Source organism: Paralichthys olivaceus, chromosome 20 (genome assembly GCF_024713975.1).
Source record: "Paralichthys olivaceus isolate ysfri-2021 chromosome 20, ASM2471397v2, whole genome shotgun sequence".
In the NCBI taxonomy this organism is placed as follows: domain Eukaryota; kingdom Metazoa; phylum Chordata; class Actinopteri; order Pleuronectiformes; family Paralichthyidae; genus Paralichthys; species Paralichthys olivaceus.
In genome coordinates this window covers 2,292,501-2,317,424 of record NC_091112.1, presented here as the reverse complement: position 1 = coordinate 2,317,424, position 24,924 = coordinate 2,292,501, and the positions used below count along the sequence as shown (strand labels likewise).

Here is a 24,924-nt window from a genome sequence, read left to right as displayed (position 1 = left end):
ATCCCGTGACTTGAAGCTTTGTTTGTTTAGATTAAAAAACGTTTGAACGCCACAAAAGAGTTTTTTTTGTGCCATTTGTAAAGTCGTGTTTTAAAGGTAGCAAATGATAAAATATTTTCAGGAGATGGAAGGAACAGAAGCATTGTAGGGAGGTGAGAAGGTGAAGGAGAAAAAGAGGAGTTGGCATCGATTTAAGATGTTTGACTGGACGAGAAAGAGAGAGAGAGAGAGAGAGAGAGAGAGAGAAAGTGATTAACACCCAGATCAGTGTGTGGCACTAATGCAACTGAAATCTGAAGAAGAAGAAGAAGAAGAAGAAGAAGAAGAAGAAGAAGAAGAAGAAGATTCTAACGTAAGACGAAAACGTGTGTTAAACTTTTCAGAAGACGACGCAGGCGGCGCTCGCTGGAATATCTGTGATGAGAAATACGAACGTGGCCATTAGCACATTAGCATGTCCGCAGCCAGCGTCGGAGATGTCGAACCCTCCGTCGATTTAAGTTTTAAAACGTGTCACAGTCAAAGAACTCATCAGTCATGTGTGATGCATCCGTGTAAACTTGAATCTTCCTGCTCCAATAATCTACAAACATGATGGAAACTGACAACGACATGTCTCTGAGGTCGCAGTGAAGAAAAAAACACTGTGGCGGCCATATTGCTCTTTTCTGCACACGCACACGCACACGCACACACACACACACACACACACACACACACACACACACACACACACACACACACACACACACACACACACACACGCTACATAGGAGTCAGTCACACACAGTTAGGAGTCTCATCCACATTCTGGCTGAATGTCCGGCTCCTTTTGCTTCAGCTGACGTTGGCATGTTACTGTGGACACACAAAGCTCGCACACACACACACACACACACACACACACACACACACACACACACACACACACACACACACACACACACACACACACACACACACACACACACGAATGCACATTCAAAAACAGAGGTGAAGCGCGATCAAAGGTGTGAAAATCTTAAAGTCAGAAACCGAAATGAATTGCAAAACTTCAAAAGACTTTGAAATAAGGAGCGCAGCTTTTTAATATGAGTCCCACGTGAATGATATGCAGATATGTTGTTACCGCATCACATTTTCATTCCCCAGAGGGAAGAGATGGAGTATTCTGATATATTGATATGAGGATGCTTCGGTAACTAGCCTCACTTTGAAATTGCCTCTGACGTTTGATTGATGAATGACTGAATTCAATAAAATACAATCCAGTTTGGCGGACATGATAGAATTCGGGATGCAAACGTATGTGAAAAGTATGTTTTCTATACGGGGGTGGGGGGGAGGGGGTGTTTAGAGTTGCATTGGTTATAAGGACCATGTGTGTGTGCATGTGTGTGTGTGTGTGTGTGTGTGTGTGTGTGTGTGTGTTGGGGAGGTGGGGGGGGATCACGCTTATGAAAAATAAATTTCAAAAAGCCAGCATTACCCCTGCTCAGGCCCGAGCACCAGCCTTTGCATTTCAATGTGAGGTGCAGCCTCCATTATTTATGATGCTTTACACCTCAAAACCACGGCCTGCCTCTCTCTACCTCACTCGCTCCGACTCCCTCTCTCCCCATATCCCCATAGTAACCACCATAGCCCTGGGTCTCCAGAAACTGAGTCTGGCGTGTGGAGGCGAAAGAGACAGCGAGCCGTGGGATGGTTTGACGTGTGACAACATGCAGGAAGTTCAAAACCGACTGGGACGGGCGCTGAATTATCCCGACGCGATGTTAAACTTCATACATAAACATCTGCGCGCACCAGTGGTGGGATTTTACCGTCGCACTCCACAGCGACACGTCACTACAGATGTTTTCCCAACTCTGATTTTGGCGTTTTTAGTTGGAAGTTTGTTCAGTAATAGCAGCGGCTGTCACATCAGCATCTACCCGACGTCAGACTGTGGACTCTTTGGTGAGCGCCTTTCTGTCTTCCTGTCAGCGCCCGAGCCTGATCGGAGGCAGAGTTTTATCTTGACGTGCGAGATGCTGCACTGTCAGAAAATATGCGGCGTATCCAAACTGAACTGAGTGTTCAAAATACAGTACCGCACCGATTCCTCCACAAAGAATAAAGATCCTGCTTAAGCATCTTATTGGAAGATTAACAAAGCTCATACCTCCACCAAGGCCAAACAGTCACACAATCACAGACACCTGATGCGAGTTCCTTCTCTGTGAAACCAACAGAAATGTAGAAAAACGCCCAAATATCTCAATTTCAAGAAAGTAAAAAAACATTCCTTGCTCAGCCCTCTGATTTAGATCAGCCCCAAACTTGATTTGCTTCTTCCCTGACTTCGAGCACATCCCTCCACCAAGTTTAATGCCAATGAATCCAAACAAAGCAACCACCAAACAGCACCGCGACACGATGGCGGAGATAACGAGAAGCCGTGTCTGACAACGGCTGATCGGAGGGCGAAACTGACTTTGGACTTTTACATATTATAAAACTGACACGATCAGTTATAAATATTAAAAGGTGTTTAACAAAATGAGGTTCAAAGGTGCCACGGTATCATAAGAAATCTGAGAGTGACAGTAAATTAACGTAACGGAGCGTTGGCTGCTGAAGAGGAGCTGGAGGAGACCAACACAGGAGCTCAAAGTGAGTGGATATCAGTTGATCTTGCTTGGTGGCGGCTGAACTGGACCTCGTCTATCACCTGATTCAGAGCTTTTTGGTCTCTGGATAATAATTGGGACCGTTTCGACTACGGGTCAAGCTCACGACGAAGAAGCAGAGAAACACAGCTCCTGCAAAACAACGAGCGTCCTGAAGTTTTTAAACTCGCTGCACTGACATGTTGTCGCAGCTCAAGACTTCTTATGACCCATTATCAAAATTACTGAAACAAGACAAAGGTTGTTTTTTAAAAAAATGCTGCATCCTCCCTTTGAATACTCGGCTTTTATTAGCGAGCAGCAGCAGCAGTGGTAGAGATTGTTCTATAAAGTCAGACGATGATCTCTGTGGTTTGTGTTGATTTCCTGCTCTTGAAGCTCCACTCCACAGTATATGCACACCTCAGTAAACAGTGTGTAAAAACATAATGCCCTTCAGGATCATCTCTGTGGTGTTTACCGTCTCTCTGGAGCTCAGCCGCTGCACAAACATTATCAAACATACTTTGGAACATAAAAAAAAAAGAAAGAAAGAATTCAAACTGAAGAATTATCCGCAGGGCTCCACAGCGCAACGCATTTCTCAAATTTTAAACCGCCTGCTTTTCTGTAAATTGAGTAAAAGCATGGCCTCCTCATTGTTCGGAGGGTGGACGTGCACAGTGCCGGCTCTGTGGCCTCTGCATGCAGTTAAAGTGTAAAATGAAACTAATGTAATAACCGCGGAGCCTGGAAGGGATGAGCCTTTTCACGGCCGTGGATTTATGGTTTTTGAGTGCAGAAGAATCTCCATTTCCCGAATTAAAGCGGAGGACTGACCCTGGCCCTGCGACAATAGTTGGCGTGTAGCGTTAGAACATCTGCCAGACATTAGTCAAACACACCATCGTCTAAATGATGGAGCTTCTGAGGGGGTTGTAAATTACAATGGGAGAGAGGGGTAATATCCATCAGTCCGTCCATCTGTGTGTGTGTGTGTGTGTCTGGACCCTCGGACAAAAGGCCTGCTGCTGCTACGTTGGCCGAAAGCTCTGCTGGTCAGACGTAATGAACCTTACCCTAACCCCCCCCCCCTCTCCTCCATGCACACACACACACACACACACACACACACACACACACATATATAAAAACACACACTGCCCATCCCCCCGGTGTCTCTCTCTCCTCTCTAACACTACCTTGGCCTGCAGTGGCTGTGTCACTGCTAATATTGACGACACCCCCCTTTCTCTCTCTCTCTCTCCCTCTCTCTGTTCCCCCCTCCTCCCTCCCCTCCCCTCCTCCCTCCCCCCTGCTTTGGCCGGCAACCGCTGTTGTCCACATCTCACCTCATCCATAGTAGACAGTATTGATTTTCAGCACGGAAAATAAAAAAGGCCATGAATTTTAATGCCTCGCTGTCTGTCTGTCTGTCTGTCGCCCACCCGCCCTCTCCCACTCCCTTAGTACTCATCTTCACCTCCCCTCTCTCTCTCTCTCTCTCTCGCTCTATTTCTATGATCCCATCCTCTCTCTCTCTCTCTCTTTTCTTCTCTGACCGATGCTCTATCTCTCTGTCCTTTCACCAAACCAACCCAGCACCTTTCTCTCTCTCTCTCCACATTTTTCTCTCCCTCATTTTCTTTCCTGGGGGAAGGATAGTTGAGAGAGAAAAGTCAGGAAGCAGGTGGAGAGGATATGTGTGTGTGTGTGTGTGTGTGTGTGTGTGTTTGGGTCATCTGCCATCTCCAAGCGTATACAGGACCAACCTTGTTAACTAATCTCTGGGAGTGTGTGAGGGAGGGAGGGGGGGGGAGGCAGAGCGAGAGGAGGGGGTGTGTGGTGGGATTTCAGAGAATGCCAATATTTGCAGAATTTTTCTTTACGTCCTATTAAAACATTAGTCTGAGAAAAAAGTCCTGACAGACAGAATTTGATCGTTATTTTGTTCAACTGCCTGAAAATATTTTTTTATCTGTTTCACAAATTGTGGCTGTAACAGCAGCGAGACGTTTCACGCCGTCTTACCTTCAACTGCGGCTGCAGCAGAGCTCTACTGGATTTTTCCTGTTTTATTAAGCTGGAGAGGAACCACTGGTGACCACTACATCTGACGCCGGCTGACGTTGAGTGAAAAAACACATCCCCCCGTTTCTTTTTCTTTTTTTTTTAAATATCCTGCAATTATGGACTCATATTTCAACAAAGAGGTATTTTTCATTTAAAAATACTGAGGAAAACAATAATATTCATTCTGGTAATTTTATCAACATGAAGGTAAAAATCACAGTGGTAAAGAAAGAAATGTGTCAAGTGGGAACATAGTGATTTCACCACTCAGAAGAGGAAAGTGGCAATTGCCATCGATGACAGGTTGTGTGCTTCTGTCACTGCGTTTCATCGTTGTCGTGTGGAAAAACTGTTCTCGGCAAAAACCACAATTTTCAGGGTCGGATTTTTTCTTTGCGTTTTTTTTTTTTTCTTTCTGAAATTGTAATACCAGGTGTTAACTTTCATGGATCATATCTCACTTACTACATAAACAACAAACTCTCAATTCAAGCAAACCGCAGGAAAAATGATCAGTAGCACAGATTCCCCTGGACAGCAGCGCAATTTTTCCAAAATTTCCAAATCCCCCAGATCCGTTCAAACCGTTCGCCTGCTGCACGTTACGACGTACGTGCGTCCAAAATAACTGTGACCTGTAATCACAGCAGCGATCGGACACATACACTCCTGCGCGGCGTCGGATCCACAAAAAGATTAAGATAAAAACCCAAACGGCTCAGAGATACAGCTGAAAACAAATCATACCTGACTTCAAATATTTACCAGAACTGCGGAGAAAAATAGGATCTGCCAAATAATACACCTTCCACCTCTTGTGACTATTGACTGAGTTTTCAAAAATTTAAATCACAGAGAAATACAGAACATGTGTGACAGCCTCTGGACACTTGTCACTACAAGATAGGTCATTTTGCATCAGGGGATTTTTCAGATATCTCATTTTAATGCTGGACAATATGCAAACAAAGGGTCTGAAGGCTCAATCATTCTCCACATCAGACGCGTACAGAAAACAAACGCCACCGGCAAAGAGCAAGCGAGACGTTAAGACACGAGGAAGAAACTTCAGTGATGGAGGAACTTTATGAGACTTTGTGAATTAGTAAGAAACTGGGACAAACAGCTGCTTTTGCCTTTTTTCTTCAGACGGTCAGAAATATTTTTACTACGTGTGTAGAATTATTTTAAGACATTTCTCTTGTGTTGTTCTTTCATGTAACCAAGTAGATGGAAAAATAATCGCCTGCACTTTTAGAGTTTGTGTAACGGTGAATTTTGTGCACCGACATCATTACATCACAGTGTTGTGTAGTGGTCAAGGCCACACACACACATGATAACAAATATGTGTAGAATCAACATTTGTATTCATCAATATATTGAATTAGAATATTTTATTCCGTTTCCTCCGACCTCTGAACCGTCTCATTTCGTTTGTCTCATCATCTAAATATCTGTTTTAGCTCGAAAACCATCAAAGTTAAAGACGCCCACTCGTGTTGACGTTAAACTTCCAACTTAAAATATCAATTTAAACAGCTTCTGAGTCTGTGGACCACAGAGAGAGAGGCCACAAAGAGACACACACACACACAATGCTGTTATAATAAACATCACTTATTTGTCTGTTGAAAGTCATTTTGTACAGAGCAACACTTTGTCAGTGCCGTGACTACATACATCTCACAACAACCATTACCGGCCGGCCAACTCCCGGCTCTTAGAAGTCAAGTCATTCTCCATTTGCTGCATAACCTTCAGGCCAGCTCAATCGACTGTCAACCGGGATGCTTTCAAAACAGACTCACAACCCATTATCAGGAAGAATGCCACAAACACAAGCAGCGGGTTAAATGTCAGATGCCTGGAAAAATTGGCTTCCCACTTAATGTATCCTTGAACTTTGTGAGTCTCTGCATCTCCTCAAGGAATGTTACTTTTCCACGAGATATAAACAAAACCGAAAAACAACATATTTGTATGTTTTCTAAGGATAATGCGTGTGGATTGTGCGGCGTAAGTGCTGAGATATTTTTTTATTATTATGGCACACTGAGTGGGTGTTTGTTAGTGGCAGCTTGTCCTCGGCTTCCTGACAGAGCTGCGCTGGGACAATGGCGTTATCTCTCAGTTTAATGAAAGCTTGGTTATTGTTCGTAGATGGTTCATTCAGCGCATTTATTCATCACAAATGGAAGGACGCTGTGTGGAAGTACAGCTGGGTGTAAAAAAAAATAAAAAATTATTAAGTGAGGTGCCAAACAAACAGAAAAGAGATGCTTCCACACAGGAACACGATTATAACAATTATCATCCTGTCATGTTCTGTGCACGAATACTAAAACTGAGCAGACACAGCAAATTATGATTTTAAAAAAATCTGGAACGCAGGAGTAAAAGATATAAAATGGTTCAAAATGGTAACCAGAAGGTCAATGGTTCGATCCCCAGCTCCTCCAGACTGCATGCCAAAGTGTCGTTGGGCAAAAATACTGAACCAGAGTGTAGTTTTCAGTCTTAAGAACTTTGAATGGTTCATTTTGACGACGGTGACGCTGCATTAACGCAGAAAAACAGAGGAGCAACTCTTCATCTGGTGACTGAGAACGTCAGAGCTCCGTCAACAGTTACAGAGAGAGGGATATTATCGGAAGGTGCCTCAACCCCTCGTTACGAAGATGAATGAGTACAAACAGTAGCAGGTCTGCAGAGATGATGGTGAACTGAAGTGATGCGCTCGAATGAGTCACGCATCATTATATTCTGTGTGTGAGTGAATCTGGAGAGAACGGTGAGAGGATCTGGTGCCATTTTGCTCACGAGGTTTGGGTCCACTTGTCCCCCTCTGTGAGTTAGCCGGACATTTCCCTGCTGTGTTCTCACACGGACTCATTTGGACATTTTCTGGACGTTTCACTCAGCGGCCGGCGGAGTTCAGACGTCAGTGCAGGTCTGAAATCAGCTTTAGTATCAAAGCCAAGGTGCTTTCCTGGAATTAAGCTTTAATTGGAGACACGTCGGCTGATTTTACAACAAAATGTGAAAACGGTAAATTCAAACATTTACTGGATAAGAGACATTAGAATCCTTACAGCCGACATCCATAAAAATCCTTCAAAACACACACACACATTTAAATCCTCTGCCCAACACAAACCAACACTTCCGCGCCAAAAAAAAAAACCCCCATCACTTTCCAGCTTTTCTCACTGACAATACACTTAAGACACCAGGAGCCTCCCAATCCTGTTAATCCACTCATCCACTCAATGTCAAGTCCACCGTCTGTGCGTCCGTCTGGCTGGATGACCCAGGCCCCACCCACCTTGACCCTGACCCCGAGACCCCAGCGGCAACCCCCCACAGCAGGCCCCGCGGTGAAGGCTACAATGGAGCCTCTCGAACACAAACCGAGCCATTTAAGATTTTTAAAGGGGAAAAACGCTGCGCTGGTTTTAACGATCCGCTCTCCAGCCTCACAGAGAGAAATTAAAAGTAAATGAAACAGGAACTATACAATGAAAAGCAATGATAAGTAAGGGGGGGGGGGTAATTTTTATATATATTAAGTCTTAACATTTTTTATTTAATATTCAAATAAAAATTAGAAAAGGAGATTGTAAAAACATTCTTTGACATTATCATTATTATGTTTATTCTGCATTAATAACATCTTGAAATACGTAACTATAAAAAATAAAAATAAATTTAAACAACTTGAATTCAAGTTCTCTGGATAAAAACATTTCCAGGATTAATAGAAAATGAAAACCCCCCGTAACAGACATGTTTGTCAGAGTGAGGTTGACCCCGGTGTGTGACCCTGGCCCATCCCCACAACACCGTCCGACCATCTCTCGCTGACCCCCAATAAAAAATGAGCAGCCAAACACTGGTTTCCTCACCCCAACCCCCCCCCTCCCCCCGCGAGCCCTGCTGGCTGCCGGGTCTGGTCTGCCGTGGCCCTGGCCTGGCCCCGGACGCCGTGCTCCGTCCCGGGACTTGAACTTGAGACGTGACACAACAGCCTGGCCAGGCGTGGACAGATGAAAGAGAAGAATAGGCGGGTGACGGGTCGCTTGCATATGAATCGCCGCAGCAACGGAGAGGGGAGGTGTAAGGTTAGGGGGTTAAGGGTAAAGGTCAACACCCCCCCCACGCATCCCCAGGTCCTGCGCAGACTGCTCCCTAACTGACGAGCAGACAAAGGATGTGAGGAGGGGGCTCAGGATGACACGGGGCGCTCGGACCCCTGCTGCCCCCCCCCCCCCCCGACACCACCAGGAGGAAGAGAGTGGGGGGCTGGGAAGTGAACACATAAACACACATGTGCATGGACACACACACACGGGCAGATGCACTATGCAAACACACTTAGGCTCACATGTGCCACAGCTGAAGAACAAAAACATTCGGACACACACACACACACACACACACACACACACACAATGACAAACACACGTCCACACACTTTAGCACATTTCATCTGAAAACACACTCAGGTCACATGAATGAACACACTGAGCACATTTGCATCAATATTTCATCATGTCTAAATGCAAATGTTCACACTGGTGTGATGAACACAAGCTCAACTCTGTGATCCTGAGTTTCAAAAGGTCATAAAACTCCCACAAACCCCGAAGATGAATAAGATTCACACTGTTTAACAGCAGCTTTTGCCTCATGTTACGTTTCCTGGCACCTCTGTCCCTCATCTGAGAGTTCACAGGATCGATTCCTTCCCTGGGTCACGTGTCCTTGGGCAAGACACCAAATTTCTACCACTTCTCCGGCCTGACCCTAATAAATGTTTAATTTTACAAGCCAAGATTATTGAGATTTACACAGAGGCCGTATATTGCTTGAAAAACTTAATTACCTGCCAAGTAGCAGGATGAAATCTATCACTTTAATGGAGAAATCATGATGTAATGAGCAAAGGATTGTGGTTAATATAATTATACAGCTTGAATGTTGACTTCACATCACGCAGAATAATGTCACCGCTGAGCTGACGCACTGAGTTCGACTGTGACGGTATTTCGCAGCTCGAACTACGGAGGCCATGCAGGTGCAAACAGGCCGAATGCTTTGTCTTCTGCAGTAATGGATGACTGACACACTGTCTGAATGAGCTGCCATCCGACCATGTTCCCTGACCCCGACAAACTGGCGCCGCAGAGCTGGTAGCACAAAACAAGCCCGTGTGTGTGTGTGCGAGTGTGTAACAGAACATGACGATGGTCATCGGTGATCCCTCACTGCCTCGGGCGAACACTAGCTAAATGTACCTCACTCAGTCAGCGAGACACTGACATTAATAGAGGCTCTGTGTGTGTGTGTGTGTGTGTGTGTGAGCATGTGTGTGTGTGTGAGTGTGAAAGCCACGCATCCAGATAGCGATAGCCGTGTAGCTCCAGCCACCATGGTTAAGCTGAGCTGCTGCGTTGTGTGCTATCGCTGCTGCTGCGGCGGCGAGATAGACGGGAGGATTGGGCCATGGAGGCTGGGGCCCTTTCAAACCCCCAGAGAGCAGAAAGGGAGTGAGTGCTGGGCCTAAATGCAGAATCTCCTTAGCTTATACCCCCGAGGGACGCAGACACAGGGCCATTTTCTGGGAGAGAATCATGCCGCCAAGCGGACAGCGGATTTACCATATTCATACCACTCTTTAGAGAGGAGGAGGAGGAGGGAGAGGATCTTCACCTGTCCCATTTCACTGCTGCGACTGTATGTGGCTGCACCAGCTCGCCCCTAGGGGAAACCATTAAGGAGAAGCTCGCTCACTCCCCACATTTCTCTCCCTACACCCCCCCCCCCCCCATTTCTGCCTGCCTCCCTCCCCTGCCCCGCACCTCCCTGCCTCCCTTTTTCATATGAAGTATGAAGCCTCTCTCATTCATTCCATATCCCCACTAATAAGGCAGGGTGGTTCAGCCAAGGCCAAAGCTAAAATCCAGCAATATCGCCCGTCTCAATGTAGAAGTGGCAGGAATCAAAGAGGGGGGTGGGGGCAGCTGTTAACAGCTAGTTTGCAGGCACAGGCCCTGATGAAAAATGTGTAGCTGCTAAAAAGTACAGCTGCTATATCGCTGCTGCTGCTGCTGAGAAAACAGCCCAGATTCATATCAATAGCTTTGATTGAAGCAGTGGGACAAACTCGCTGGAGGACAGTTTGTCAGAGATGTCAACGTGTGTGTCTGTGTGTGTGTGTGTGTGTGTGTGTGAGTGTTTGTGTGTGTGAGTATTGGGATTTGTCAAAAGATTTGTTTAGATATCCGTGTGGAATGAAGTACAGTGTCTGTGTGTGTGGATTCATGCAAGTGTGTAAATAAGTGTGACAGTGGCTTTGTGCGCTTGTATTTGTGTACATGCACTTCCCCGTGTGCGCATGAACTATGTGGATTGAGGTGGGGAGTGTTAGAGAGAGGGGCAGGCGGGCTAACAGATTCATATCCAATATGAAGAGGTTAAAGTGACGAGTCCAATCCTCCCCACAGAGCAAAGGGAGAATGAGATTGAGATGCGGGAGGAGGAGGAAGGAGGGAGGAAGAAGGGAGGGGTGTAGTACAACAGATTAATTTCATTTCTGGACTGAGCACTCCTCTGTTGAAGGAAAAAAGGCAGAGGATAATAAAAGAGGATAAAAAAAGAAAAGGGGGGGGGCAGTGATAAGGAGAAAGAGGAAAAAAAGGAGAAAGAAAAGGGAGTTTTTTTTTTTTCCTCCTTTATCTGATGGAGTAAATGTGTGTGTACTGTATGTGGGAGAGATTGGAGCCATAAGAGTGTGAAGAAGATTGTGTGTTCAAAACTGCTAGTGAGTGTGTCTGGGAGGGAGGAGGGGGGAGGGAGGGGTCACAACTTCACAGTCCGACTAAGACGCTTTAAATCACGAAGAGAATACGGAGGCGACTCTTCAACTCCCTTCTTTGAAAAAAAAAATACAAACCAGATTTTCACATCACAAATACAGGTTGTCAAGTAGGAAAGTGTCCGAATAATGACGAACCACTTTGTCTCATCCTTCCACCAAGTTTCATGGAAATTGGGTATTGAGTTTTTGCGTGAGCCTGATGAGAAACCAACCAACCATCTATCCAACCAACCAACCAACCAACCAACCAACCAACCAACCAACCAATAAACCAACCAACCAACCAACCAACCAACCAACCATCTATCCATCCAATAAAAACCAAAACATTACAGGCTGAAAATTGAGGATGAAGAAAGTAACAATGAAAAAGATCCACCATGTTGCTTCTACTGTTTCATTGACCATCGTTCTGGTTCCCTGAGTAGAATAAAGGTTCTGAGAATCCTGACTGGAACTGGTTCAAGAACCGGAGCAGATTTGTTCTAAAAGGGGGGGGGGGCAACTGCATGTGATTGTTTAACATTGACACAAAATTGTCGGTCTGCAAAAAGCCTCTTGCTCTTTCCATCTGAGCGACACCTGATGTTTACCGTTAATGTTTCAGGTGAAAGATTCCTGCTATCACACTCCGCTGCTGGAGATGTGTTTATCTGACATCACGCCATCTGTGTTGGGCCAGTTATCTATGACCAATAAGAAAATTACACCTTCAAACAACTAAATGGAGCCAGAAATACTCGGTGCACAGCCAGCGGAGGTTTGTTTTCCAGTGTGTTAGTGTTTTTGTTTGAACAAGAAAAACATCCAAACTGGAGCCCAAAGAAGAATCCAAATCGTCTGGATTGCCCCCTGGTGGCTGGCTGCAGTATACGTCAAAACCCCCCATCTCCTCCATGTTAGCAGACAGCCGTTCTTATCTCGCTGATGTTTCTGATAAGTTTGTTTTAATTCGTCATTTTAAGATATAAAATCGGAAGCGAAACGTTATGATTGACAGCTCAGACCGATACTTGAGGCTTGAGTTCAATTCAACACTTCCCCCACTCTCTCTTTCATAAAAAATAAAAAAAGGACAAGATGGTGGCCCCCGTTTCCGGGAAATTTGGGCTTTATTTTTGTAGGACGAGGAAGGAGGAGGTGGAGATGTGTCGCCCACTTTTGTTCTTGTTTGTTCCCCTCAGCAGCTGTACGGTCTGAAAACACCTCCTGAAAGCCCTTGAGCTAGTCGTCTGGCGACAGCACATGTGGGCGACAATGAGAGTAAGTGCATGTATGTATTTGAAAGTGTGTCTGTGTGTAATGTGGGTAGGGGGTTACTTGAGTATAGAAGATTGAAGCACTAACCGGAGCACTCAGATTTATTAAAAAGGGCCGGACCCAGGCGCCTGTCCACCCCCCCACCCCTCTCTCTCTCCGTTCTCTATTGTTGTCACTTTACTTCTGTCTCCGTGCATACATACAGCCCACCCACCCCAACACACGCCACCCCAATCCACCCACCGACCCATTCTGCATGATATTATGTCTTTCACTGAAAACCCTCAGCAGTCACCACTGCAGGTCCCTCAATAAGACCGGCTGAATTGCGGGAGGGGGTCAGGGGGGAGGAAAGGGAGGAAGGACGTGGTGTTCCTGAGGTAAATAAGGACCCCCACTCTTCCTTCCTATCCGTCCTCCCCTCTCCTCACACACCCCATATTCTCCCCTCCACGTTCATTACCATAACTCCTGTCCGCTAAATTAAATTGGGGGGGGGGTGTTCTAAATCTCCCCTCTTCCCCCCAAAACAGAGCTGACCACCGGCCGAGGGGAAGGACGGAGAGAGAAAGGAGACAAAAGAGGTGGAATCCAATCTGACTAACCCCACTTCTGTCATCCGACTTTATTAGCTAAATGTATCAGCGGCAGGAAGAAACGCATTGTTGGCTGTGGGGATTCATATTGCCTGGGAACACACACACACTCACACACACACACAGTTGCAGACATGCAAAAAGGCCGCACAAAGGACACGCGCTGGCTCTGCGTGTGTGGTTTATTCGATACAAACTATGTTGGTGAGCATAAAACGTCCCTGCGGCGCTGCAAGCAGCGAGATTACATTACAGCGGTGCACATAAACATGCAAACACTCTGAGAGTAAAGTGTACTCGAGCACAGTGACACAGGAAACACACAAACACACACACACACACACACTGTGCTGGTTATCCGCAGCTTTGTCATTTTAATCTCAACGAAAAAAACGAGGTCCTACAGCCCTGAGATGGCAGAAGCTGGAATCAAGACGCGCTCACTCACACTTCCATACAAATGTTTTGTGTGTGAGATCACACACTGGCTTCATTATGTCAGAGACCTGTGAAGGAGGACAGGAACCCTAAGCCCCGCTCGCTCTATTCATGCAAGAAGGGAAACAAGATCACTGCCTTCAGGTTCTTACAAAAGAGCAGCACTTCTGTATATGACACACACCAGCAGCAGGCGTGATGGACATTAGCAAACAAGACGAGCACGCAGAGCTGCAGAAGACCGCAGGGTGACCTGCTCCGCACAGAGAGAAGACATTAGAACCTTCTTTAAAACTATGAAGCAAAGCTTTCTGATTGTAATTCTGGAATGGAAAGAAATGAATGCAAAGAAAGATGAAAGATGTCCTGATGAACTCTCTTCCTCTCAGAAGCTGATAGAGTATTATCCTGTTAGAGTCGGACAGTTTCTCTGTGTGTGGAGACACACTGGTCCGGGGCCAAAGACCTAGAGATCACACACTGCTGGTGATCTGGATCTGGGATTAACGGCATAAGACGATTATCTTTTTTTTTTTTAGTCATAACTGTGAAACTTAGTGAGTTTGAAGTCTCCATTCTTAATCCTGAGGTTACGTCGGGTCGAGAAACCAATTTACCTGGAAACCTACAGGTTTATTCTGTGATGTTGTCACTAAGCCTTTTGCTTTGGGAAACTTTCACTTCACTTTTTGAAAGTATTTCAGAATTAATTCAAAGGCAATGTAAGTCGGGAGAAAGAAACAAAAAAAAAAGTTAAAGTCACAAGTTCAACCTCACACAAACACACACAGACACACACAGACACACATACACACACACACACACACCACTGATTCCTGTGACACCCAATTATTCTGCTTTAATTAGCAGGTGAGCAGCAGCCCTGACCTCAGACCAGCCGCTAATTAGTTAAACAGCCTCCGGGCCGCTCTCTCTCACCCTCGCCCTCTCACTCCCTTTCCTCTCTACCTTCCCGTCCTCGGACCAAACAACCGCCCGGTGGCACGCCGGGTTCGAGGCAGTGAATCATAAGAGATGGAGGTGGGAGGGGGGGAGGAATGTGAGCTATATGAGACGAATGAATAGGCACAGGGTTCTTTATGGTGTTTGTGTGTGTGTGTGTGCTGGGGAACGAGCCTATTGACGGACACCTTGTCGGACAAAGGGCAGCGCACGTTGAGTGCATTCGATTAGAGCTGTGCATTGGTGTTAAACCAAAAAAGGTCCCCTGCTGCGTCCAGGATCCATTGTTTAGTGGTGGCGTAAAATGGACACTGGCCTGTACACACACACACACACACACACACAAGTAATGAGCCAAGCCATCAGGGAAACACCAATTTATCTACACACACAAGATATAAGTACCCGGTAAGTACACAGGAGGTACTCGTCTTGTGTTTACATGCACAGACATGTTGGACACGTACCCACAATCACACAGTGACACACACACTTACATATGATTGTCGATTACATACCCAAAGACAGCGAGACACACAGGGCAGTCAAATATAGCCTGAGTACAGCCAATTTAGCCCTTAATGGTCTCTGTGACCATCAAGACCAAGATGCCTGTCCAATGATGTGTGGGCGTGTGTGTGTGTGTGTGGGGGGGGCAGTGTTTACCTTGATTCTCTCCCTCTATATGTGTGTCTGATGGCCTATGAATGTTTCTACGGTAACAATGGCAGTTTGAGCTGCTGGAATGGATCGACGTACGGAGGGGAAGCAGAGTTCAGACGACCATATTTGGTCCAACACGAGCGCGTGGGAAGATTTTTGTTTCATGTCTTCACAGCAGGTAGAGTCATGGTGTGAAACGATTTTTATCATCTATGTGCAACGAAGACGAACAGCGTGCACGTGTGCGTTAGTGTGTGTGTTCACTGCTGCAGACAAAGGTTTGTCCACGTATGATGGAAGTGTGTAGTATGTGTGTGTGATGTTTTTTTCAGCTGATGAACGTTTTTCATCATTTGTGCTTCGAAATCTAAAATTGTGAAATAAATTGAGTCTGAAACTTTCTCAAACATTAAAGGAAAAATAAGTGACGACAGCAGTTTCTCTGAAGTGGAATTATTCGGCTTTTTATGTTTAATTTATTTGGAAGTAATATTTCATTCCCTTGCAAGTATATGAAGTTGTAATAAAATAATGTTGTGAATACATAACTGCAAACACACAAGTAGAAATATACAACATGAAATGTGATGTTTCACAGGGGATCCTGGGAAAAAAATACAAAACAGCAAAGATGAACTCACATAAAGACAAAAGGTGTCGCTGACTGTACACAACACATACATGTGAAGGTGAGGTACGTACATACATACTACAGGTGTGTGTATGTACACACAGTATCCACAAACTGGTTTCACAGTGTGTCTGTTTAGGCCCATACATATTTTAAATTCACGTTTCAAACAACGAGAACAGAGCTGACACATCCTCAGGTAGTGTGTGTGTGTGTGTGTGTGTGTGTGTGTGTGTGTGTGTGTGTGTGTGTGTGTGTGTGTGTGTGTGTGTGGAGCCCACGGTGGGGGTGAGGCAGCTTAACGCAATAAAGCATGTTGTATTGACATCTGTGTTGTGTCTATTGATTCCCCATTATGGAGCTAACAAACCTGCCTGGACGCTTTGTCATTCGCAATCACGTTAGCACCGGGACTCACCAACAGCGCTGCCCCTTTTAGAATCTGATCCATACACACGCACACACACACACACACACACACACAGACACACACACACACACACACACACACACACACACACACACACACACACAAGCAGGTGTCCTTACATGCACACAATTTCTCACATTCCTCCACAATGACCGCAATGTTTCATGTCACCACACACATTCACACACACAGAGTCCGCCCACGCTCACATTGGAACCACAAATTCTCATGCGCACACTTAAACACACACAGGGTGGCGGGAGAGTAGTCAATGCTGGCTAATCAATAGCAGTGGAAGGTTAAAACCACTCACACAATGGGCAGCTATGAGCTGCTTGTGGTTTCCAGATAAACCACACATGCCGGGAAGATCCATAACTGACCTCAACGTGCAATTATTGAATCGTCTACCTTTCTGCTGGCTCGCACACAGGGCCGCTTACACCCAGACTCCCCCCAACCACCCACTTACCCACCCGGCCCTTTCTCACACACACACAGACACACACACGCATTGCAAAAGAAAATTCTCTCTTCATATACCCTAACAACTGCACACGTCCACACGGACACACACACACACACACACATAGTTCAGATTCCTCCTCTGACAGATTCTTTCTGACCTGCTCATTCAAAAACACACAAACCTGCTGCAGTCACCACGACACAACCACACACACACAAAAGACTGGCTGAACTCAACCTGAACACGGATTCTCTGCCTTACACACACACACACATGCACGCACACTGAGCCAATTAATCCAAGCACAGGGGCCTTTGCTTGGGCCCAGTTTGGTGTGGCCCATCACCACCCCCTCCTGGGCACCACAAGGTGAAGATCCTGGCTGTGAGAGGAGGTAGTTATCGAGCAGCACCGAGCACTTTGTGTGTCTGTGCGTGTGTGTCTGTACGTGTGTGTGTGTGTGTGTGTGTGTGTGTGTGTGTGTGTGTGTGTGTGTGTGTGTGTGGGCTAAAGGTCTGTGCTTTGAACTCTGCCATAAAAAGTTTCTCTGCTCTGTTAAACAATAGAATAAAAGTGGACAGGATCAGACTCTCTTGCCTTATGTCTCTTCCACAATGTTGCTATTGTGGCGATTCTGGTTCAAACTCATACAAAACCTTCTCTTTGTTTGTTTTCCTGCTTGTTGTCTTTGTTGTATTTTTAATACCACCTGCATGAAACATCTTACACAGCCCTTTTCGTGTGCGCGTGTGTGTGGCCTCATGATTTTACATCATTCACTAATGTTTTACGAGCATGTTTACAAGTAAACTAACAAGAAAAACCGATAGCAGAACAAACAGGTTTGACCTGAGAAAATAAAAACTGTGCTGAATAGCTAAAGCCTGGATGAGAGGCCTCTTGGAATAGCCAACATAAATAAACCATCCCTCTCAATCCAGACACGTGCCTTCTCTCTGAGAATCTGACAGCTCTCAGTTTTATATGGGCCACAGTGGCCCTGGAGGATTTTACTGCACTGTACATAAAATAAAAGAGCATTTAGATTTCCTTTGTTGTGGCGCAGAGCAGGGACGGAGCGGCGGCAGCTACAGGTCCCCCTCCGCCCCTGCCTGCCCTCTGCAAAAGGCACTGCAGAAGAGACAGTGTGGTCAGATCTCCGAGCGCCGCAAATGAGAGGCTGCTCGAGTCTTTGTGGCGAAAAGATCTGACGCCGAGAACGAGCGGAGAAACCAGTCAGTCTCCGCTCCTCGGCGACGGAAGCAGATGGCTGTGTGTATTAAGAACAGAGAATTCAAGAGGGAGATGGACAAAGGAGAGAGGACTGAGAAACAATGTGTCACCCACTTGCTCGGGTTCAGTGCGGAAACTGCTCAACCGAAGAAATTCAAAAATACAAATAACAAAAACTGAATTTCTCAAAAATATAAGAAAATGCCGTCATGCTAAAGGTCTGAAACAGAGCACAGGTTTGATTCTGCAGCTGAGACGTCTTTAACTCAACCACATCATAACTAGAAGCTGGAATTCCTCAATGCAGTGAAAGACGTTTAGTCAGAAAGTATTTGAAGTTGTAAAGCTGACAGGTTTTTCTGGGTGTGTCAGAAGAATCCACTCCTGTTTGCTCAGGTCTGTTTTCACACAGCAGATCCAGCGGTTTGGATAAAGGTGAAAATTTGATGAATCAAGGTTTTTGCTTTATGCAGATACAACAGATCTACAACAGCATTACCACCGATAGGTTTCCCTGCAGTGTTGGCAGGTTGGGAGGTCTGGGACAGTTCACCACCTTCACAGAGACACGTCATTAAGCAATTACATGAAATCGTGCAAAGAACTAAATTCTTATCGGTTTTAAAAGCGTCTCACTGTGGTGAGGCGTCTGAGGCCCGGCTGAGCTGAGGCGAGCAGTCTCCACGCTGTAGTGTTAAAAAGTCGAGCTGACAAAAAACCCATAAGCCCCGAGTTCAGATCCAGTGTAGAGCCACTGTCTGCTGGCGTCTGCTGTTTAGGACGTCTCTCACTCTCCTTCTCCACTGACCCTCGCTCATCTCATCTTAGACTTTTGACACCTCGTCTCACGGTGACGCAAACTCACCCCCGATATGAGTGCATGCACACGCACGCACTCGCAGGTGCAGGTAATCGTACAGATGCACACATGCACACCTTGGTCAAAGGCGCAGATCAGACAGAGGCAGAGAATTGTGGGTAACAGACTTAGCTAAAGTGGCTTATGGGGCCCGGCCAAACCACACAGGGCAAATCCAATTCAACAACCTCCCTGTCCATAGGGAACGAGACGGAGAGACAGAGAGAGAGAGAGAGAGAGAGAGAGAGAGAGAGAGAGAGACAGAGAGGGAAAGTGAGAGAGGAGAGTTTGCATTTTATTGAAAAGGCTTTCGTGTCAAGTGAATACTTCATAGAAATGAGAGAGAGGGAGACAGGAAACAGAGGATTGTGGGTTTCTTTCTCTCCAGAGATTAAGGATGAAAGAGGAAGAAAAGAGGAAAGAAACACAGACGGGGGGAAGGAGGGATGAGTGCTGGACTTTGCTCTCCTATACGCAGTTTATTTCTCTCGTGTGTATTGGATGCTTATCACACCAACACGTTAAATCAAAAAATAAAACCACGTTCATTTTCTCGCATCTCCTCACACCTTCACCTCCTCACTTGCTCATTTGCTGAATCCTTCGTTCATTCACCCTTTGCATCAAAACTCTCATTCAAATAACAAACCCATGTTTTATTCATACATTTCATCACTAATGCAGTCACCGTTTTTCATTCAATTTACTTTCACCTGTTAATTTGCCAACTGATACTTTAACCTTCTCATTCACTTATTATTCATTTATGCACTCGCTCATTCAGTCATCCATTCAATCATTCACTCACTCACTCCCGGGCCTGCACCTCTTCTCCTTGTTTCTCTCACCGCGTCTTTTACTTTAATTTCTTAAAGGACCAACAGAGAAATTGACCCACGCTGAAAAAGAGGCTGGTGGTTATATGCCGCCTGTCAAAGCCGCCAGAAGCAGCTCTCATTAAAACCGTTTTTCTCCTCCTGACACCTACTTAAGGTGATAGCCTGAATTACCCCTGCACGGCTCGGCACGGCACGGCTCGACATACACACCAACCCTATCCTACCACTCCCCCCCCCCCCCCACTTCATCTGTCATTTGAAATTTCCGCCTGGATGGATTAAAGGGGGGGTAGGGGAGCCTCGGCCGCTGCCACCACTCAAATATGTGCACACACTCCAGCACACACACACACACACACGCATGTTTATGTGGAAACGCTGACCAGCAAAGTTTTTTTTAAAAAAAAGGAGGCGAAGAATCGTCCACAGGTGGAAAGACAAACACAGGCAGGTGAATTAAAACCCGGTGAACTTTGACCCCTGTTAGATGTTCATCACCAGGACAACACTGGAATAATCCCTGTTGTGTGCTACAGTTCTTTTATTTTATATATGATCTTCTGTAAAATTCCACTTTTTTATGCCCAAACCTTTCACCACAGCACAAATTCCACAGAGATTCTTATTATTATAGATCCTTATTACAGTGATAACACCGCAGAGGAAAAGAGTGTGAAGCCCGCAGCTGTTATTGATCTCACTGAGCAAGTCCCAGTGATCATTCGGGATTAAAGTGTTGCATAAAGACATGATAAGGTCGTTATAGTAACTGACTGACAGAAGCACAGCAGGTCTCCTCAGTGTTTAACCTATAATCAGCATTAAGATGAAAATTCCAGAAAGAAAAAACCAGAGTGTCTTTATTTTCCCCCTCGCACCAGCTCCTGTGCCAAAGTTTTCTCCCTCGGCCAACTTGATACTCCTGCTTCTCCCGACGTGGCCCCAGTCAGAGATCAATACCCTCTGATCGATAGATGACAATGAATATTCCCCCCTAACCTGACCGAGAAAGACTGAGGGAGAAGAGAGGAGCGAGGAGACAGGAGAGGAGACGGATGGGATGGAGGTGGAGATGGATGGCCATGAATGAAAGAGGAAAAGATGAGGAGAGTGTGGCGCCTCTGTGAGACTGTGATGGATGCTAATGAGGCGGATATTCATGCACCCAATTCTGTGTGTCACATTATGGATTCATATGCAAGTAAGTATTCATTTAAACTTTGCTTTGCTTTAAGGAATAAACTCTAAAGATATTTTGGGGGGGAAATAAAATATTTAACATTCAATTGACTGAATGAAATAACTGAGGAAAAAGCAGATTCACTTGTTTACATCATTTCAAATCAAACAGAAGAAGGAAAACTCTTCTGTTTGATTTGAATTTGTCCTCGTGCAGGTGAAAATATGTTCAGTCCTAACATGATATTTATTTTTTAAGCCTTGCAAGATTTTAAATAACTTTTATTTGGCAGAATAATAGAATTCAAATATGTCAAATTGCTCCATGAAGTGCAAGAGATGTGCAGCGAAATGTGAAGTAGATCTGAGTCTGTCATTTATCTGACTTTTCTTGGATTGAAATTATAATAAGAAAAGAAAATGTGTTTTTTTTTTGAAAAGCTCTATAATTGTGGTTGAATGTATTTAATGTCTGAAGTGAGAGCGGGGTGAAGCTGCAGCTGTGACCGGGGGTTGTGTGTCTGTGTGTGTGTGTGTGTGTGTGTGGGTGCACGGTGGCAGCAGAGGACTCACCGGGGCTGGACCGCGGAGCCAGCGAGGACTTGAGTCTCCAGGCGCTGAAGTCGGACGCTGTTCTCTGAAAGACGAAGGGGACCGGCAGGGGGACAAACATGGTCCTCTGTCGACCTGGGGGTCGTTGATTTTTTTTTATTTTAGTCTCACTTTCCTTCCTCTCTTATCCTTGCGTCGTTCTTTGGGCTTCTTCTTCCAACGCGTTCCAGGTTTGTGGACAGCCGAGGGTAAAGACGGTGTTTGGAGACTCGGTATTTGGCTTTTTCTTCCCGGGGATCGAGCTTGTGCCTCAGCGGACTCACATCTCTCTGTTCCTGGAACACGGATGGTTGTCGTGGTCCTCTTCTTGGAGTAAACCAGTCCGGGGGAACACACACACACACACGTTCACGGGGAGATGTGCAGGGCGCGCAGCCGGGACTGTTTCTCTTTGGGAGACAGAAATAAAGCTGCTACCGGGGGTGGGGGTGGGGGGGTTACTCCATGCAGGTGACTGGACAATGGATGGGATCTGTTATCATCGCACCATGTGGATCTAGTGCTGCTCCTCTCTCAGCTGCTCTCCGTTGGATGAAACGCAGACACGATTAGACTCCATTTACCGGGTCCAGACGGCTGTGCGTAAAGATCGTGGCTCGTCTCTCGCCTCCTCCTCCTCCTTCTCCTCCTCCTCCTCCGCTCAGCTTTGGTTTAGGTTTGGAAAAGACAGATTTCTCCTCCTGCAATGACATGAAAAGTCTCAAACAAACACTGTCCACGGGTGAATCCTCGGAATAAAACTGTCAGTGTGAGACTGTTGCTTCTGGGCTTTTTTTTTTTTTTTTGGTTCTCGTAAAGATTTGGTCAGTAGCTGGCTGCTCTGCTGGAGAACACACGCGCACAGAGCGACGCAAAAATACAACGCATAAGGATCATTTGGTAAAAAAGATGGAAATAACCAAATAATAAAGTATAAGGCTCCACGCAGGCACCTCCTGTCTGACTTTCGCTCCTCCCTCTCCTCCCCTCGCGGTTTCTCTCCCTCTTTCTCTACCGCGGGTCACTAATTAGAGCAAAATCAATAGATAAATAAATGAATAAATCCATATCAATAAGTGCACCTGTCCCCGTGCGTCCTGCTCCAGCGGTGCCAACGCGAGAAAACGGATGAAGAGAGGGGGAAAGCGAGAGCCCCTTTTTCTTTTTTTCTTTTTTTTTTACGCTGGAGTGTCTTTTCTTTGGTTCTGCTCCTCCATCCGCCGGTGTGCACCTCTCTCTCCCTCCCTCTCTCCTACGTGGATCTGCGTCCCCCTCAGTTTATTTTGGGAACCCCGGTGGTTTCGGTCCGACACCGCGCAGCCTGAACGCACTCTGGCACGGCGACGCGCTCCGACCAGGAGACAGACACAGATACCCAACCCCCCGTTTTTTTTTTTTTCTCTTGAACCCCCTTTCCCTTCGCTCCTCTCTCTATCCCCCCCTTTCTCTCTCTCTGCACCCCTCACCCCAGCACACACACACAAACACACACACACACACACACACATGGGTTATACAAACGAACACCCCACTTTCTCTGTCTTCCAGTGAGCAAACACTTATTTTTTTGGCACATATTTGAACATGTATTGGCTCGTATGTTTTTTTTATATATTAAATAACACACAGTGAGAATGAGGATTAACATTAAAGAAGCCAAGTGTAAAGAAACTGGACAGAATATATTATTAAGGATAATATTAAAGTCCATTTAATCACAGGATTGAATTTATATATATATACTATTCTGTATTATATCCTGTGAGAGTCTACTACTGCAAAACAATACTGCAGATATTTTGCTTTTTAAACATATATAGGGTCTAATGGTTCTTTTATATGACGTCTGCACTGAAATATCATATAGTGAAAATTCCAAATGAACGTTATAGAAGTCAAGTGTAAAGACGTTGGACAGAATATATTGACGAGGATTATATGAAGTCCATTTCATGTAGGGTTGAATCTCAGAGAGTCCATGTGGAATTACTAAGAGTGTAAAACATCCACCACTACAAACACACACACACACACACACACACACACACACACACACACACACACACACTTTGACCACTATAATCCCGCTACAAGACTCGTGCAGATCGAGCCAATTGATCTTCTGATTACTTCATTATAATGAAGCCAATAATCACATCATCGCCGGCCTCAGAGAAATCGATCTGCTCTTCACAATGTGCGGACATGGATTCGGAAAGGAGGAGGAGGAGGAGGAGGGGGGGGGGGCTTTGATGTATATTTCAGCAGGTGGACCTCTGTCTCTCTCTCTCTCTCCCTCCCTCTCCCTCCCACTCTCTCTCTCTCTCTCTCTCGCTCGTATAGATTTAGGTTCGGTGTGTCTGGCCTATGCAAGGTCACCTGCAGGTTTTTTTTTTCCCGTCTCCAACACAAGAGGTGAATAATCAAAGCCTGCAGAGCCACGGTTGTTAAATTAGTAATTATACTGGGGCTTGGAAAGGCTGCGTGCGTGCGTGCGTAAAGTGTGCGTAAAATGTCAGATTGTGGGTGTGCGTTTTTTTCCCCCATTGAGGGTCAGTGAGAATGTTTTTGTTGCCTTTGTGTGCGTGTGTGTGTGAATATATATGTATGTGTGTGCGTGCGTGCGTGCGCCCCCCCGGCCATCAACTCTCCCCTCTCCTCACACCCTCGCTGTCGGACGCACCGCCACAATCTGCGCTGCGCATTTACACCCAAGATTAGCGCCAACATAGATTTTTTTTAAATAGAAAAATCTATGCGCTAAATATCGCAGTCAATAAAAGAAAATCGACCAAAGCTCACACACACACACACACACACACACACACACACACACACACACTCTCTCTCTCTCTCTCTCTCACACACACCTCCCTCACCCTCTCTGTATACACTTCGCGGTGGGACCGAGCTGTTAATAAGTTATCGATCAATTATGGCCTCATATAAGGAAGAGGCCTCGGGCTGTTTGCCGATGCTAATGTCCATGAATGGAGAGAAAGACAGCTTCAAATATAAAGTGAGGATAACACGTGAGCAGCAGCTGATCCTCTCACTGTACAGCTGGAAATGGAAATACACAGTATAACTATGATGAAGTACTTCTAATCCCACATTCAGTAATGTCCCCACAGAACCGCTGCTACTAGTGTGAGGTGAACTA

General features: G+C 45.7%; 1 protein-coding gene across 3 annotated transcripts in view; it reads right to left on the bottom strand.

Annotated features, from left to right (window-relative positions):
- Positions 1-24,924, bottom strand: part of pou2f2a (POU class 2 homeobox 2a) — a 68,185-nt gene that overhangs the window by 31,467 nt on the left and 11,794 nt on the right. For 2 of the 3 annotated variants that reach the window (XM_069516016.1, XM_069516014.1), the window contains exon 5: positions 21,744-22,462. In XM_069516016.1, coding sequence (XP_069372117.1) covers positions 21,744-21,843 — 100 coding nt within the window. In that variant the 5' untranslated portion in view covers positions 21,844-22,462. Of the gene's footprint in view, positions 1-21,743; positions 22,463-22,843; positions 23,506-24,924 lie in introns of those variants that run through there. The other variant, XM_069516015.1, reaches the window with a different exon arrangement.